The 16,133-nt window shown below is 46.7% G+C and overlaps 1 protein-coding gene across 1 annotated transcript in view; it reads left to right on the top strand.

Annotated features, from left to right (window-relative positions):
• LOC144152539 (uncharacterized) overlaps positions 1 to 16,133 on the top strand; it is a 111,713-nt gene that overhangs the window by 81,166 nt on the left and 14,414 nt on the right. Inside the window, exons 9-12 of the mRNA XM_077683833.1 lie at positions 2,327 to 2,579; positions 7,485 to 7,778; positions 12,284 to 12,384; positions 14,245 to 14,455. Of these exons, the coding sequence (XP_077539959.1) occupies positions 2,327 to 2,579; positions 7,485 to 7,778; positions 12,284 to 12,384; positions 14,245 to 14,455 (859 nt within the window). The remainder of the gene's footprint in view (positions 1 to 2,326; positions 2,580 to 7,484; positions 7,779 to 12,283; positions 12,385 to 14,244; positions 14,456 to 16,133) is intronic.

Raw genomic sequence — 16,133 nt, 5'->3', positions numbered from 1 at the left:
TTCGCACTTCCTCATACTCCCCTTCGGGGAAATGCGGGGGAATTTTTTTTTAATTGCGAAAGTTTGCTCTGCAGCATAAAACGGTGGAGGCGAGTGTGTTTAAATGTACGTAAACATGACGTTTTCACTAAGAAAGTCTAAAAGGCTCCGGTGATACGGCCCAAAGAGCCAGCGTCTGTAGTCGGGAGGCCGGCCTGGGTTGAGTCCCACACTACGTAGTACTTGCTCTCGGGAACGTTGGAGGCCACGGCAAGTCCACAGAAGATGGTGAATGTCTCCGGTCGATGCCGACGTGGTGCAAAATGAGCAGGTCCGGCCAAACGGAGCCCGTCGATCCGGGGGCCAGGTGTGGGTGACAGCTGGTGTAAGAGCAGCCCTAACGCGAATCCTTCGTAGCGCCATCTCCTCACGGCGGGTGAGCCCACCAGGGAGGTTTGATCCACACGGTGGAATAAGTGCGTGTGTGGAGCGCCGAAGGTCTTCTTTGTCGGTGGCCAACTTTGACATTGCGTCAACTTGAAATAAGGCCAGTGGATGCGTCGTTGGAGGTATACGGGTCGCCGCATCCGCCTGTAGCTGTCCAGGGGTCGATGTCCTCTGGGCCCAAGTAAAACTCTGAAACTTAAGACCGCAGCCTTCGCGTGGATGGTTTGGGACATGGGTAGTTGATGAAGTACTTTCCGGAGGTCTCGGACTGCTTGCATTGAATCTGTAAACATGTTGACAGGTTGCGATTGGTCTGGCCTCAGCAGCTCTATAGTCGTCAAGGCGTCGAAAATCGCTTTGAGCTCAGCAAGTGTTGACGGTGGCCTCTGAGGGGCGTAGTAATGGCAGGTTTGACAAAACTGCATGGTTGGGTTTACGACGGCTGTGGTAATAAGGCTTCCTGGAATACTGGCGTCGACGTAAAACGTATCTTGGCCAGCACTTGATGAGAGTTGCGACGCAACACGGCTTGACCGACCCAGAGGCTTGCAGTCAGTAATTAATATTCGGGTCCAAGGAGGTGGTTCTGGAGAGGGATCTAGCGGCGTGTTAGTTTGGAGGCCCATATACTACCTTAAAGCAACCACAGATGTGTACCCCTGCGCTTTAAGAGATCGTGCCTGTCGCCGCTGGTGAACCAACTCATCTATCGTGTCAACGGCTTTTTCCCCCACTTCCGGCGAAGGGAAGCGTCGTCTGCTCAGCGTCGGTGGGTTGCCGGGGCACCTCAGGGCTTCCTGCAGCACGCGAACGATGTCGTGTTCAACTGCATTTCCGTTTTTTTTTTACGCGTGTTTAGAGGTCAAACTAGGCGGACACGAGGCCGACGCCGCCTCGTCTGCCGACTTCCGATGGGCATATCGCGTTCTTCCGCTACGCCGAATGTGACACAAACACGTCGGCCGATCGAAATTCTATGGCGTGTGATTGGCTCGCCGACCGAAGACACCGACGAAACTAGTCTGCCGACCCTGTCAACCAAGAAGTCGTCGGGTATCGATTGAGAAATGCAAATTGCCCCTAAAAACACCCGCACAGTAATGAATTCAGCTCTATTTCATCACCGTCTTGAGTTTAATAAACTCAGTAATGTCCACGAAGCCAAAACAACTAAACACTAGCGCTAATGCGACCTGTATTTTGGCTTGGTTTGCTTCCTGAAGTAGCACAGTTGGTGGTGATCAGTTATTGTGGGGGCTTCAGGGAACCTTACTGCGCAAGCGTTGTTCTACAAATGTAGAGTTTGCCAGCCAGTGATACTGCAGGCGAGCTGGTTAAGACGGTGGGCCTCCACCTTCTAACCTATTATACTCGTAATTTCCCTGTACTAGGGACTGCAGCGTCGCGCACACCGAATCAACGTGGCCGGTTCAAATCCCGACAGCGACCTAATTCTATTTTTATTCGGGCGGTTTCCTGCGTTGCATCTTTTGTGTATCCTATTGGCGAATTTATTCTTTGCTTGACTTTGAGAGACAACTATACTGAGTTCTGTGAAACGCCGGGATCAACAAATTGTTGGTAACAGCTGCGCTGTTACCAACACCGCTCCAATGGATGGCTTTGGGACGGCTGCAACTTTGGCTGATACCGGTGGCAAAATGTCTTTTTTGGCGTCATCTGGAATACGTGTGCTCAACTGGTGTCACTTGCGAATTGAAACGTGCCGTGTAGCATCGGCGATACGTCGAGCGCACTCGAAAATCAATCTCGCTTCGCTTCAATCCCGATTGAAAATGTCCGTGTGACAGAAGTATTACAACATCCTTGATTGTTGCAGCTCCGAAGCTTTCTGAAACAGCGGCGCTGGTGTACAATTCTTCTGGTGTGTTTGTTCTAGGACCTTGTGGACGACATACTACTGGACGGCGTACTGCCTGCTTACGAAAAACTGCAAGGAGGCGAAGCATCAAAACGCGAAAAAATGCAAAACGTCACATTCAGCCTGGACGGCAGCACCCGCGAGTCATCGGCCTACAAGCTGCCTGTGTTCGGTCTGATGCCTTCCAGTGAGTACGCAGTCCGAGTGAAGGCGTGTGCTGCAAAGGCCTGCAGCGAAGAAACAAGCACTGTCTTCAGAACGCCGCCAGCGGGTGAGTCGAAGGCGGGTCACCAGTTTTAGCAAACATTTTGGTAGTAATGTTTAATCAAGTAATCGCGTGCTACCACTATAAAACCTTGGCTATACAGTCAAGGAGGGGTGAACATTTAACTTCACGTGTTCTTTTGTGGAAGGCCTCTTTAGTCAAGCAAGCCTTGGTGATTTGCTGCCCGGCGGACCCTATCCACCAGTCATGGCTAGTCTCCAGGGCGTGAGCTGGTCTACCGGTCTTCCGACTGCTCCACGGTGGGGTTTTTTGAAGTAAAGGGGGGGGGGGGGGGGGGGTAGTGACGGTGATTTTCCGCGGCGCGCTTCCACACCATATGGTAGAGAGTGTTGGGTGCGGGGTACACCCAACACCCTCTCTATTTTGCTAAGGCCTTTCCACCGGTCCCATGACGTCACGCTAAGGGACCTTTCGGGCGCGTCGTTCCGCTATTTCGGTTACTGCCACAGTTGGCTGCTAAGTTCTGAACTGTTCGGTGTAGAGATTCCGCTCATATTTCTTTCTTGGTTGCTGTAAACATTAAATGGCCTAGTTCATGCTTAGGACTACCATTTCATGTGCTTTATTTATAGGTGTTTACTTTATAGCGGAACACATCTTACTGTATAATACTCCACCTTTGAGCGCCTATTAAGTTTCTTTCTCCATTAGTGCAAACAATTTATTATACCTAGCCAAACGACAACATTGCACATTATTTGAAGTTTTCACAAATTTTTCTGCTTAGCTGTTAAAACTCATCATTCAGATATGGCCCAAACAATAATGGTGGGCTGTAGAAGTTCTACAGTGTGTGTTAATGGGTGCAAACTACAGTCATGCCATGTCATATATGCAGCCTTTGTGTGCACCACTGAAATACTGGATAGCTAATCCAACCGTTATAAGAAACCAATGAAGTGTTCGCAAAAACATTTTTATTGCATCAGGAATAACGCTTTACTTCTTCGGAGTTGCTGCTTTGCGGGTTGCGGCCTTCTTCTGTGCATTGTCTTGTATGATGTCATTTCTGAGCTTGCAAAAGTTGTTCAAAACATTATTGGTTGCAACGCGAACTACCAAGCCCATAAGCGTTTGTGCAGTGTGGCCATTTTCACACATCTCAATGTCTGGTTCTTCCAGAAGTGAAATCGTCTGCGAAGTCACAACGCCACGTTGATTACTACAGGATAGAAAATCGTTCACGTTTTCTCCAAAAGACAACTTTTCTGCAACTAGTTTTGTCATCAGTACCATATCAACTGTCCTTGGCTGCGGAAATTTCAGGCCTCCTCTCGTCAGGTTTGCTATCATGGCAGTGTTTTCCGCTTCGATCTCGCGGTTTTCAACAACCAACGTGCTGAAACAAGTAGAACAAGAAAGCTTCTTTGAAACAGAATGAGCCGCGTACCCTGCAATATAAACTATAGCATCTATTTCGGAGTGGCCGCTTGTTATATCATCGTCAGTAACCGACACAGAAAAGTTGCACGCCAGAAGATCTTCGTTGGTGTCTCCACACTCTGGCTCCTCGCGAGGAAATATCAAAAGTTTTTGAAGACGAAGCTTCTTCTCACACTCATACAGTTGGCGCACCGAAATGTGGTACTGCGCTCCTGCTAGCTGACGGTAACGGCCAAAGCGGTCCTCTAGCGCATCTGTCTGAAACTTGCCCAGCAAGACGTACTTGAAGTGAAGTTCTTCCAAGCAGTAGCGCGAGAGTTCTGGCTCCTATGCAACAAAAATGCAGTGTCTTACCCTCTAATGCACTGTAGGTGTGAAATCCTTCCGTGGAATGGCCCGCAACCACGATTTCCACAGTACCCCCGCGAGCAATTGTAGCCTTGCTGCATCGTGTTCATTGAAACCTAAGGCAAATTACACGGTATTTTCCGGTTAGATAACGTAGTTGGCCATGTTAGGCCGGCTATCACAGTGTGTGTGAATTTTCCGAACATTTCTGGCGGTGTACAGGGTCGTACAGGCTCTTCAGGTTTTTAATTCATGTTTTCTGCTGTCCCATTTTCCTCAATTTACAAATCGCCGATTTTCGGGATCCCCAAAACGGAATTTACAATACATAAGGTAGCACAGCCCATCATCGTTTGGTGTAGGTTACAGGCACCTATTTACAATTTGGTGGACTCTACCGTAATATGCACCACTTCTACATCGAAACTGTTAGCGTCTCGTTCAGGCAAATCAGGCATGCAGCATAGATCGCAGTATTCGTGTTAAAAAACAATGACCAAGCATAGAAATCGCATAATTGACAATAAGACGCCTGTAAACAATGAGAATCCACCCTTCCCCCCCCCCCGCCCCCTATGTGTTCTTGGAAAAGACTAAGTTTGCCGCTCCTCCCGAAAAATAAGGTTTGCGTCATTCGAGGGTGAGCCCATGAGTCAGGCTAAGCAAAACCCAGCAGTTCTTGCTGAAGCAGCCGAATGCATGCGTCAGGCTAGGCAAGACCAAGCATTTGCCGCCAGAGAAGCCGAGCGCAAGCGACGAGCCTGCCGAGACGAGGAGGTACAAAGTTAGTCAAAATTTCCTAGGCCAAGCCGGAAGTGCGCAGCCCGGCAAAAATTTAATGTACAAGCTTACGTCATGAGCGATGCTTAAAGGTTCTTTGCCGGAACGCGAGAAAACGCCTTTCTTTCTTGCTGTCATCAAATAATTTTGCCACATTTAAAAGTCAAGCTTATTCTTTGAATTCTTTGTGGTCTTACGCTTAGGGTTGGCCTAAAAAAATTTGGCGAAGGGTATACACTCCACGATCTGCCCCACCAACATGTGTAGTGGTTGCAACGGCTTCGCTGGACATCCACTTTCCCAGGGCGGAATGGCGGACATTTTTTTTCTTTGGACCGCCTCTAAGGCTACTAAAGTGTCTTGAGTAAGTCCGTTTAAAAGGTATTCCAGAACACGGAGATGTCGTAGTTCTGTAACGAAATTCAGGATACATTGTCAGCAAGCAGAGCACTTTTCCAATCGTCCTTTTTCCGTAGTCCCGCAGGTTTAAAGTCTTGAGGGGCTTAACTTCTCTACAGCTATTTTAGTGTGCTTTCCCAGCGGACCACCCCAATTATAACGGTTTAAATTATGACCAATGGAGAGCTACGAGCGCTGCGCTCGTCAGTGTGCAAGCTTCGGTGTTCGTACATCAAAATGTGGAATAGGATAAAACCCATTACTTTAGTCGGCTCATTTGGATTGAGTTGGCCCTAGGCGTTTTCGGAGATGTGGTGGGCATAAATGACATCTCACCTGAATCTTCACCAGATGTCTCTTAGTGGCACGGGACGAAGGAGAGGAGTACGAAGTAAAGTTTAACAAGACGAACTTTTACTCCAGCGTAAATAGAACCACAAGCTGCGAAGAAGCAAACAAACTAACAACCACAGTTCACAATCTGTGGGCCACATTGCCATTATATATCCCCGGCCGAGGTTCATACCCAAGCGCTATTCTTCACCGTAGCATCGGGAAGATTTCAAATCACGCGCAATGTCTCCACTGGTCGGGTACCCTGTCATCAGCATTTATCCTCATGAATAAATATTGAATTTCTCTCTATCTCTTTTTCTTGTTCTCTATTTCTCTGTCTTAAAAAATAGAAGGGTGTCATCACAGCCGCAATGAACATCTGTAACCCTTTGAGAAAATAAGGTAACCATGTTCTGCCAAGCGCCAGAGACATGAAGTGACATGCACCGTTTAAATTTTCAGATCCCCAGAACTGCAATCTTCCGCTGACACAAGGGAACTTTACCCTTGCAATGCATTCAACAAGAGCTCTATTTGCACTTTCAACAGCACTGCTGTGAAGCGTCCTGCGTTACATGTCATACGTTGAGATACGTTGATGAGTTTAGTGTTCAATGAACCTAAGGATTTCATTTATTTTATTTACGTAACACTGCATATCAAGTGAATGGTCCTACTAGGACGGGCTGAACATAAAACCATCTACATGCACATAAAATGCTATACTATACAGTGCTATAAAGACAATACAGTAACATCAACACAAAACTCTCTTGGAGACATACGAAATCAACATGCCAATGGAAATGGAAATTTTAGTACAGGCACAACAGGGTTTCCAATCCAACAAATAAACCACGTGGTAATCAAGCACAACTTAGACAAGAGGCGTTAAAATCACAAACGCCAGTAATTTTAAAGTTGCTAAAATGTTCTTGTAAGGCCTTCATGAAATTTCTACTAAAAGTGCTTTCTGGCAAATTTTTCCAATCTTCTATTGTGCGTGGAAAATATGAAAACAAAATATTTGTTCGGGCAAAGCATGAGGATAAACTATGGCTTTGTGCATGTCGTGTTTTTCTCGTGCCTAACGGACTAACGTATGGTGTGGGTGATAATCCAGTCTTACACCTAATTAGAGATTCTAAAAAAGCTCAGCGGGCGATTTGGCGTCTAAGGTGTAGCGGTCGGATTGTGTTCAGTGCCATGATACATGATGGAGAATTATTTGTTTTATATTTGTTAAAAATAAAACGAACAGCCCTCCTCTGCACCTTCTGCAAAAGTGCAGAGGAGGTCTGATCCTTCGAACAATACCTGGATCCAGTCATGGAGCAGTGAGCTTGTAACGGTGAGCTAAAAATATGAGTCGTTATGTGTGATTTCGTGCAAGCGCTTCCTTTCTCCATAAGAATAGTACAGCAAAGCTGACACTATCTTTGTCTCCGTCATCATAGAGAAAGAAAGATGTATATGAGCGAATAGTCAACATGAAGCCCAGCGGCTGAACTGACTGGAGCCTGTTCGGCCGCTTCGTGTAATCCGGCCGCACATGCCTAACTACAAATTAGGCACATGCAAATTTGGCACGCACGTAGGCATAACTGTTTCTAACCACTCTTGCCTGTTTCTCTACTTTTTCAGCTGTCCCGAGAGTCGTCGTAACGTCCATCTTCTCAAATGACTCGAGCTCTGTCCACTTAGAGTGGAACTTCACACTACCACGGCCAGCCCCTGAATTGAATCCGGAATTCGAAGTGAAGGTGAAGAAAAACGGCTCCTATCGAGTCATACGAACGGTTGAAAAGAGAATCGCAATCGGAAACCTGAGCTCCGGTACAGATTACGAAGTCGAGGTGCAGCCTTCCTTGGAAATGTCGCCGGGAAAGCGGGAATACGGACACGCGACAGCGGCCACCATTAGCACGTGGCCTCTGGGTGAGTATCGCAACGAAGCATGGGATGATAGATAGGCAATCGTAGCGGAAATTTCTCGGCTGGGTTTATTATAAGGCCGGTATAATCTCTACCCAGAGTTTGCAACAGCTACAGGCCACTTGCAGATGCTGGAAATATTCGCACGAAGATTTGTAACGGCTGTGTCGGCTCTACGTGAGCACAACTGGCTGTTTTTCGCTCCTTTCAAGCTGCTGTTTTACATCACGCATTATCACAATGATGCGTGATGAGCCGCATTGATGACCAGCAGGCCGACCTCAGCACGCTTCATGCGAACATAAAGACACCGCGAACATCATAGGGTGAAAAGTTTCTGAGGAACAATTTTAGTCCACGGCCGATGTCAGTGGAGAAAAACACGGGATCTGATGGGCCCCCGCACAGTTGTTTTCATGCTTAGCGAGAAAAAATCTTAGCCTGTAAATGGCTTTTATAATTTGGCTTGCACGGACTTGAGTGTCTCTCAGATCCCATTCATGTCTCCACTGAGTTCCCAATGGTTTCGTAGTATATAGAGATCGTTTTGCCGCCTGGAAAAAAATTGTGCAAGCGAAAGAAGGAGGTTTTGTTTACTTTTTAAAGGAAAGCTTTCTACCTCACCTGCCAACGGTTCTTTCGCGGCGTGCGGGACAATTAACTCCCAACGCGGCGGAGGCAGCGGTGAGGGGTGGCGAGGGAGCGGAGCGTTTCACTCACGGAGCACACTGCAAATGGCGCAGCGAATTTTCCAAGCGTTCCCCGCGAGGAGGTGCCTGCTCGCCGGCGGGTGCGTCGGCGCAAACAGGCTTTGTCGTCTGCTTTAGCGACGGTTGTTTTGGGTGTATTTTCGCGTAGCTTCGCGTCCACTGCGCGCATCCTTCGCAGGGCTTGGGTACCTTGTTCGACAGGACATCCTGGGTAACCCGGACACAGCGGAATTAAGTGGTCGTACGGGAAATATACGCTAAGGATTGGTTTGAAGGGCGGGAAAACAAAATGTAGAGACCACATACAGACATCTGTCCTCTAGAAACACGCCACATTTTGTGCACTGCTTGTCACGAATGGGACTGCGTTTTCTAAATTGCTGAATACCAATTCGATTGTGTTTTAACAGGTATACAAAAGACGAATGGAGCAACTGGTTCTGATGAATAGCGATTATAAAACTTCCGTCAGCTTTCTCGCAATTCTCAAAGTTACAAAACTATGTAGCTCAAAGCTGTAGAATGTTAAACACTAAGCTCACACGCCAAATCGCTTAGGTGTCTGCGCTTGTGTGGCGCGACATGTAGCCCCGAGCTAGCACATTAAAATAGCTGTCTTCCGATGTCTGACCCTTCGAAACACGCTTCTCTCCGTTTTCTTTCTTGTGACGCACGGCCGGGCTACAGCGGCGGCGTCCGCCGCTCGAGCCCGGTCGTGGCCGACGCAGCTGCGTTCGGGACGAAGCCCCCGCGAATCCCAGGTAACGACTGGGCAGAATCTCTGTTTCACTTTTTCTAGAGCCACGTGTGTGAATTCAAGTGACGTCGCATGTGGAATTGTTGTGGGTGTCGTTTAAAGCTTTGCTTTCCATCCACTTTCACAGCGTGGCTTGGAGCCAAATTTTTGTTTCAATATTTTCATTGAAGAAGGCACTATTTATTGGGGTGGAGTGGGTAACACAAAAATATCAAAATAAAGGCTGCCAATACGTTTACAACTCACCTAGAAAAACAGTTTCAAACTTTGTGGAGTCGATACTGAAGGCGTATTCCGGCAGCGAATTTTAACCTTTGCCTGGTCTTGGATCAATTGAATCGCTGTAGTGGTTGGTCAGACATGAAGGCATACCTGCTTTGAAACGATGTACCAGGAGAAAGGAAATTCAATATTGCGGGGTAAAACACTAGTGTTTCAAACAAACCTTACGGGGATAAATTTTCTTGCAATAGGAAAAACGACGTTTCAGTTTCAGTTTATTATTCGTAACAAAATGTACAATGTGTCAAAAATTATTTATTTTACGTTATTTTTATTTTATTTGGGAAATACTGCAGGCCAACCACGCCCATATAGGACATTCTTCACTGGAATTCTAAGGCAATTTGCTAAGCGTATTCATCGTGGTATTAGGGCTTGCAAGACTGGCATATATAAATGGGTGAGGCGTGCTTTCGATACTGGCTGGCTTCAATTGCGAGACAGTGCCACTTCACTCGGGTGTCCAATAGCGCATGCGTACTCGAGTTCAGTGCTAGCTGGCGTCTTGTAAACATGCAGCTTCGGAGATACAGCACAGAAGAACAGTGGCGACGTAAGAAGCACAGCAGTGGGTTATCCCTGGTTGTTACAGATACAACGTGGGTTCGGCAGAAAAGGTTAGAAGGAATATATTCAGCCCACTTGATTCTTGCACGAGTTAGGTGGTGTTAAACAGGGGCTGTTAGCATACGTACGAATGTTAATGGCATGATCACGCAAATGCATGCGTGATTTTGCCTTTGCAGTGACTGACGAAATGACTTGGCGAAAACGGCACAACAAATGAGTAAACACCAGTTGACATGCATAGCAGTATCTGTGGTCAAAAGAGAACAACATCCACGCATGGTGTTTCATTTGTTACGATAAGCTGAGCTCTACGTTTACTCACCACGTATTTTGAAAATAGCAACAAGTTAGGAAACATCAGTTAGTTTCAGAACCCTAAAGCAAATATCAGCAGGATCTCAACATGGAAAAATGTTTAAATGAGAGTCAACCTACTGAAATAATTCAGGTTGTGGGCTTTCTGTCAGTGGCTATGTTACCGGGCACATTCGGTCCATCACTGCACTGCACCTACAGCGGCACTAGTGCCGGTATTCGAACGATCGCAAACATAGTGGAGCCCCATAGAATGGCAGCGTCTATCCTCCAAAAGGGTAATAATGCAGTGCTTACCGTTCGCGTTCTCTGGTCTGGTGATCACAACTTTGCAAACGCGGAGTATCTTAGGCAGCGGCTGAAAACTGTCTGGCACAGATTTTTTGCGTGTTTTCTTTAACAGGGGTTTATGAAGCCGCATTACGGCCCCTAGTTTTGCGAGGAATGGTAATTAATGGAACTTGTTTACACGAAAGTTATTTCCAACGTTATAATACCCAAATTGACAAAAAAAAGTCGACCTTTTGTTTTACAATACCATTTTTCCTACCTTGACGCCTCCAACCGCTTCCTTTAAACAGCAGAATTGAAAGTTTAGAAATAAAACGTAACGGTTTGGATGCCACTCGAGTGCTAATGCTCAGACCCCTGCTGTCTCTACACCGCCTTCTAGTGAACTTAGCCGAAACGCAGAGTACGTGCTAGGGATATTGTGTCGACGGATCGTTGAGGCAGGCGCCGGAAATGTGCACAACGATTCCCAATTTTCAGCCCACCTTCATGGTCAAAAAACTTCGAATTTATTCAGCGCCTGGAGGGCAACCTTTCCTTGTTACAAACCTCTTCTGAAACAAAAGTTCCAGGCATTACGATCAGAGGTAGGAACATATAACGTGTTACAAAGGCAATTACGAAGGAAGACATTTCAGGGGAAATAAATAATTAATTCGTTTGGCCGAGACATCCTAGGCGAATGACGCACAACACGTTGACGGTAAGCCCAATTGCTGCAGAGATGAGGAAAGGGCAGCGCGGGACTATGTACAGAGCGGAGGTGATAAAACTTTCGGCAACGATTATATTCCTCCAGTTCAGTATCAGGGCATAAGGAATTATTTAGGAGATTGCTCCACAGCGCAGTCAATCCTTAGGTCTAGGCGTCATTATGCCGTTGATATTTCATTTCCCTCAACCGAGACATTATAAGACAGTGTTCAAAGTTTATAATTCATTTCTTTATTAGTCTTATTGATAAGGTTGTCGTTTCTCGTCTTTACAACAGTACAACAGTACATGCCCACGAAGCATGATCCAGTTCTTTCAGTTAATGCAATCAGGGCAGATTAGGAAATGGTGCTATTTAGCACGTCTGCCTTACAAATGAGCCAAACATATAGGACATTCTTCTGTTAATCTGTGAGGCAAAATGTAAGGAATTTGGTGAATAAAAATACATTAACCCGTTTAAGTGCTCTGGAGGGGTAATAGCCTGTACATCGTCCAAAGCGCGATAAACTTCTCTTTCAGTCAAAGCGATACATGGAATAAGGCAACTTCATTGTAACGATTGTTTGCTGTACTCTTTATACTAAGCTTTACCTATATCGGTTCCATTTAAATTTGCTTGACTTCCTTGAGGTTGCTAGAATTCTACAACACAATTTTTAATACTTTCGCCATATATAACTATTCAAACCAGGATCATATAAATGAGCAAACTTTATTTTGAAAAAGGTATTGTTTTCTGTTGTCTTTCCCTTTTAGGAAAAACATAGATATCAGCCTGGTCTGGAATCAGTATTTGTAAGGAAGACTGGATGTTGTCTTTCCGTTTCTCACACCTTTGTGCCGTTCTTTCCCTCTGCTGCAAACAGTTCCCCTCGCCCCAACTTTGTCACTTGATGGCTTCAGAACTGCACCAGACTTGGTGGCCGTATCGTGGACGTTCTTCAACAGCAGCGTAACGCATGTTGAGGTAATTTCTTGAATATTTTCCCTGTAGCGGCAAGGCCTTAGGCAAAAATTGCATGCCTTCTGGGTTTGGCAAACGAATCGCTTCATACAGTTTATTAGTTTAGACAGCATATTCTCTGTCCGCACGTGGGCACGCGTCGGCAATGAATAAAATGCAACACCAAGGTCTATATTGTCACGTGACATCTTTGGTAGAGGTGCGGGGTACTTCACGTCACGTACCCCGCGTCACGTGACAACGCCTCTGTGCCCACAGTGGGATGTGCGTGAAGATCTGCAACACCTCATTTGTCAATGTGCACGCTTTAATGTCTCTCGCAGTGTCTTTGGGCCGGCCGCTCTTTGTAGGATTGGACCTGAGGGACATATTAGGTCCTTGGACTTCCTCCAAACGTTCCTCTTGTGCCTCGTGTCTCGGGACGTCTCTCGTGACGTGACAAGATGTCACGTGACAACGCAGAGATAGGTTGTCAGGAAGAAGGTGATTGACAAAAGACACCGTAGTCACCGGCACAGAGGCGGGTTCATGGCGCAAACCCAGTCCCGCCAAAACTACAAATTCGTCTTGTTTCTCTTCTTTTCCGTCGGTCCTTCAACACCAGCACATGCCCAGAAAAAGAGATTGTACGTAGCTTGATATGCACATGTGATTAGCGTCAGCGATGCTGACCAAGGTCTACGACAATATTTTCGACAGATTGACAGCTATAACATACCTATAAGTGAAAACGTTTCTTAAGCCTTAAGATAAGATAGATAATCTACTTCGGACATGAATACGGTGACATAAACTGTCCACGAGATGCGAATGAACGAGACAGTTTAGTCCTTTGACGAGGCAGCACCCCGGGTGTATAAAACAGGCAGCATGGCTGAGTGACTAGGCGAAATTGAACAAATTAAAAGACATGACAGTTCGTGTTCAACCAGTAAATCAGTACAAGGCGGCACACGATCGACTCGTAAACAGCGCCATGCCTACACTTACCCCGTCACTCCAAGCAGCGAAATTCTTTTTAGGGGCTAAGCCTCTTAGGGCCTCGGGCTGTCGGCGTCTCCTGTCGTCGTCGTCTTTTCATGTGGTCAAGGCATTAAACTATCGGGACACTCGTACGTTTCATCTCCGGAGTCAAAAGCGCGTGCTAAAGAACACACCATGACACTCGTTTTCCAACGCCTCGAGCTAGAACGCTTTGTGATTCAAAGACACGAGGCTTACAGAAAAGCTGTATGCCTCTACCCCCCACTGGTTTCACCTCCGTGGGTAAAAAAACCAAGGCGCCAAGAATACACTTAGATACTGCATGCTTCGCCCCTCCCCATGTTTCATGTCAGTGGAGATGGCCTGATTTTTTTACTATCAATGTGCTAGAGCCACGGCTGCAATTCTTGCAGATTAAAAAAACCTCCGTTCTACCCTTTGTTCACCGCAAGGTAAACTACCTAATGTAGCCTTCGTCTGCGAACTTGAAACGAAATGGAAACCACACCAGAATCTTTTGAGTTATATCCCCTGAAAATAGGTTATAAAAAGCTCTAGATGGCCGCAGTGCTCGTGCATAGCATGGGTTACTAGAAGTAATCGCTTTCTCCGCCACATCCAAGCGGGACATTGCTGTGAGATCCTAGCAGCTGCTAACTTCAGCCACGTGTGGCCGTCATGATTGGCGAACCGTGGTGAAACGTTTCAAACTTCGCAAAGTGACGCGATGAATAAAAAATGAAGTTGGAGACTCTAATCATGGCGTGTTTTTTCCAACAAAACATTCGCAAAATTGCGTATTGCTTTCCTCTCTCCCCCCTGCCGCGGGCATCGAGCACTCGCTCTCTATTGCTGACCATTGTGGCAATTATTTCGCAGGTGGCGACCAACCAGAGCAGCTGGGCGAAGTGCGATGGCACGTCGAACTGCGACTTTACTGTGCTGCACGGCTGGAATGCGTCCTTCAAGACAGGCTTTGTGAAGATTTCAGGTTTGGACCCGTACGAAACGTACGTCGTCGGTGTTAAAGGCTGCAACCAACACGGCTGTGGTGCCCCGACCACAGTGAACGTCTCCACGGCCGAATCAGGTGGGAAAGAAATTGTCTCATCGCCTAGTGCTGCCGGCCTGTGTACCGAAGGGCGTGCGTTGTGGCTTGCATATCGACCACTGCATACCCCGTATGGTGGTCTGTCTTTAATGTCCGAAAAATGCTTCCGGAAAAGTAATTGATTAGGCGCGTATATCCGGGCACAGCCACTAGTGAATTACTAGTACTTGACAAATATCCGGACGCAGCCACTAGTGAAAACAGCGGCGGCCTATAATAGGAAAGTATCCGATCAACTTCTACGCAACGCGGACACTAAACGCACTATACAAAATTAACAATTTCACTGACTGTTTCAGCTCATACAGTTCGAAAGAAGTGTTCACGGAATGACACTCACCCACATAAGCAGCACTCAAGACGTTTTATGCCCCACGATTTCTCCGCAATACAAAGGCGCTAGCGCTCACCTGACAGATTGTTGGCTTGCGTTCTCGTTCGATATTTATGTCCGAAAACTTTCCTGGAAGAGTACAACGCGTTGCCGGCCAGCGACATTGTAATAAGGCACGACATAATGTTTCGGTGTGACCAACCTGCAGACATGGTGAGGAACGCACAACTCCAAACTTCGCAGACGGTCACACGTCGGCGGAACTTCCCAGTCCTTCTTCCCTCTAAATTCTCGAACATCAGCCGAAGTTAGCTCATTCCAGCGGACGCCGCCTGATCAGCGCACTTGCTATCTAATTAAAATTTTGCCGCTTTTCACAAGTGTGGCTTCCGGCATTTTCTCTTGTATTTGAGCTTCCGCAGTACTACCCTGACGGGCCCAAAATTTACGTCCCACCTCAGCATTTTGTGACGCGCTTAAGCAGGCGATTGATGCCCGCGTCCGATCATCTCGGTGACGAAAAATAGGGACCTTAGCTTGAGACCTTAGTTGCTACTCCGGAACACGTATAGACGTTTCCTAGTCAGCAGAGCCGAGCGACGCATGGCGCCATCTAGGGGCGTGTTTGAAGCTATGTCACGTGCATGTGGCCCTCAATTTAATCGCTCAGAACCGCTTGGTCTCGTAATGTAATAGTTTCGCTCCTGCGAAGGAAACATCCTAACCCGGGCACAAATCCTGTTACCACTTTTTTTTTCAATTTCAAGGGTTTTTCATATTTAAATATTAAGATTTGTTATCACGCATATAACCTATTTATGACATTTTTATGCATTATAAATTAGATTTCGTGTTATTTTCGTTGCGTTTTGATCAGTTTCAGCTACTGCTTATTGTACATTTTTGCGGGTTTTCCCCTTTTAGGTCGTTTCTGCTATTTTTGTTGAATATTTTCTATACCGTGCTTTTCAACCATTGCAGGTCCATTTTGGCTGTTATTTATTTCAGTTCGGGTGGTTTTGTATCCTTTCGGTACGTTTATGTCGTGATATAACCCCCATAAGCAAGCTCAGGTGACGGCTGGCTGCACTAACTGTCCAGGCCCTCGCAGGCGCTGGATCACTGGGCCGGGGCATTTCAGGCAGGCCACCCACTGCTCGTAAGAGAGGAGGGGTTGGGGAAGCCATGAGGTCTAACGGCACTCCCATACCTGATCGTCTGATTGATGTTGTACGTCACATAATATAATGCCACCTTAAGATTTTCGGCCCCTGGACAGTCTAAGCAGAAATGTTACTGAACCTAGCCCTGAGTGATCAATTC

This window comes from Haemaphysalis longicornis, unplaced genomic scaffold (assembly GCF_048455015.1).
Source record: "Haemaphysalis longicornis isolate Haplotype H1 unplaced genomic scaffold, Haemaphysalis longicornis Haplotype H1 scaffold_9, whole genome shotgun sequence".
NCBI lineage: Eukaryota > Metazoa > Arthropoda > Arachnida > Ixodida > Ixodidae > Haemaphysalis > Haemaphysalis longicornis.
Note: the sequence above shows the minus strand (reverse complement) of the source record. Positions and strands in the feature narration are given on the sequence as shown.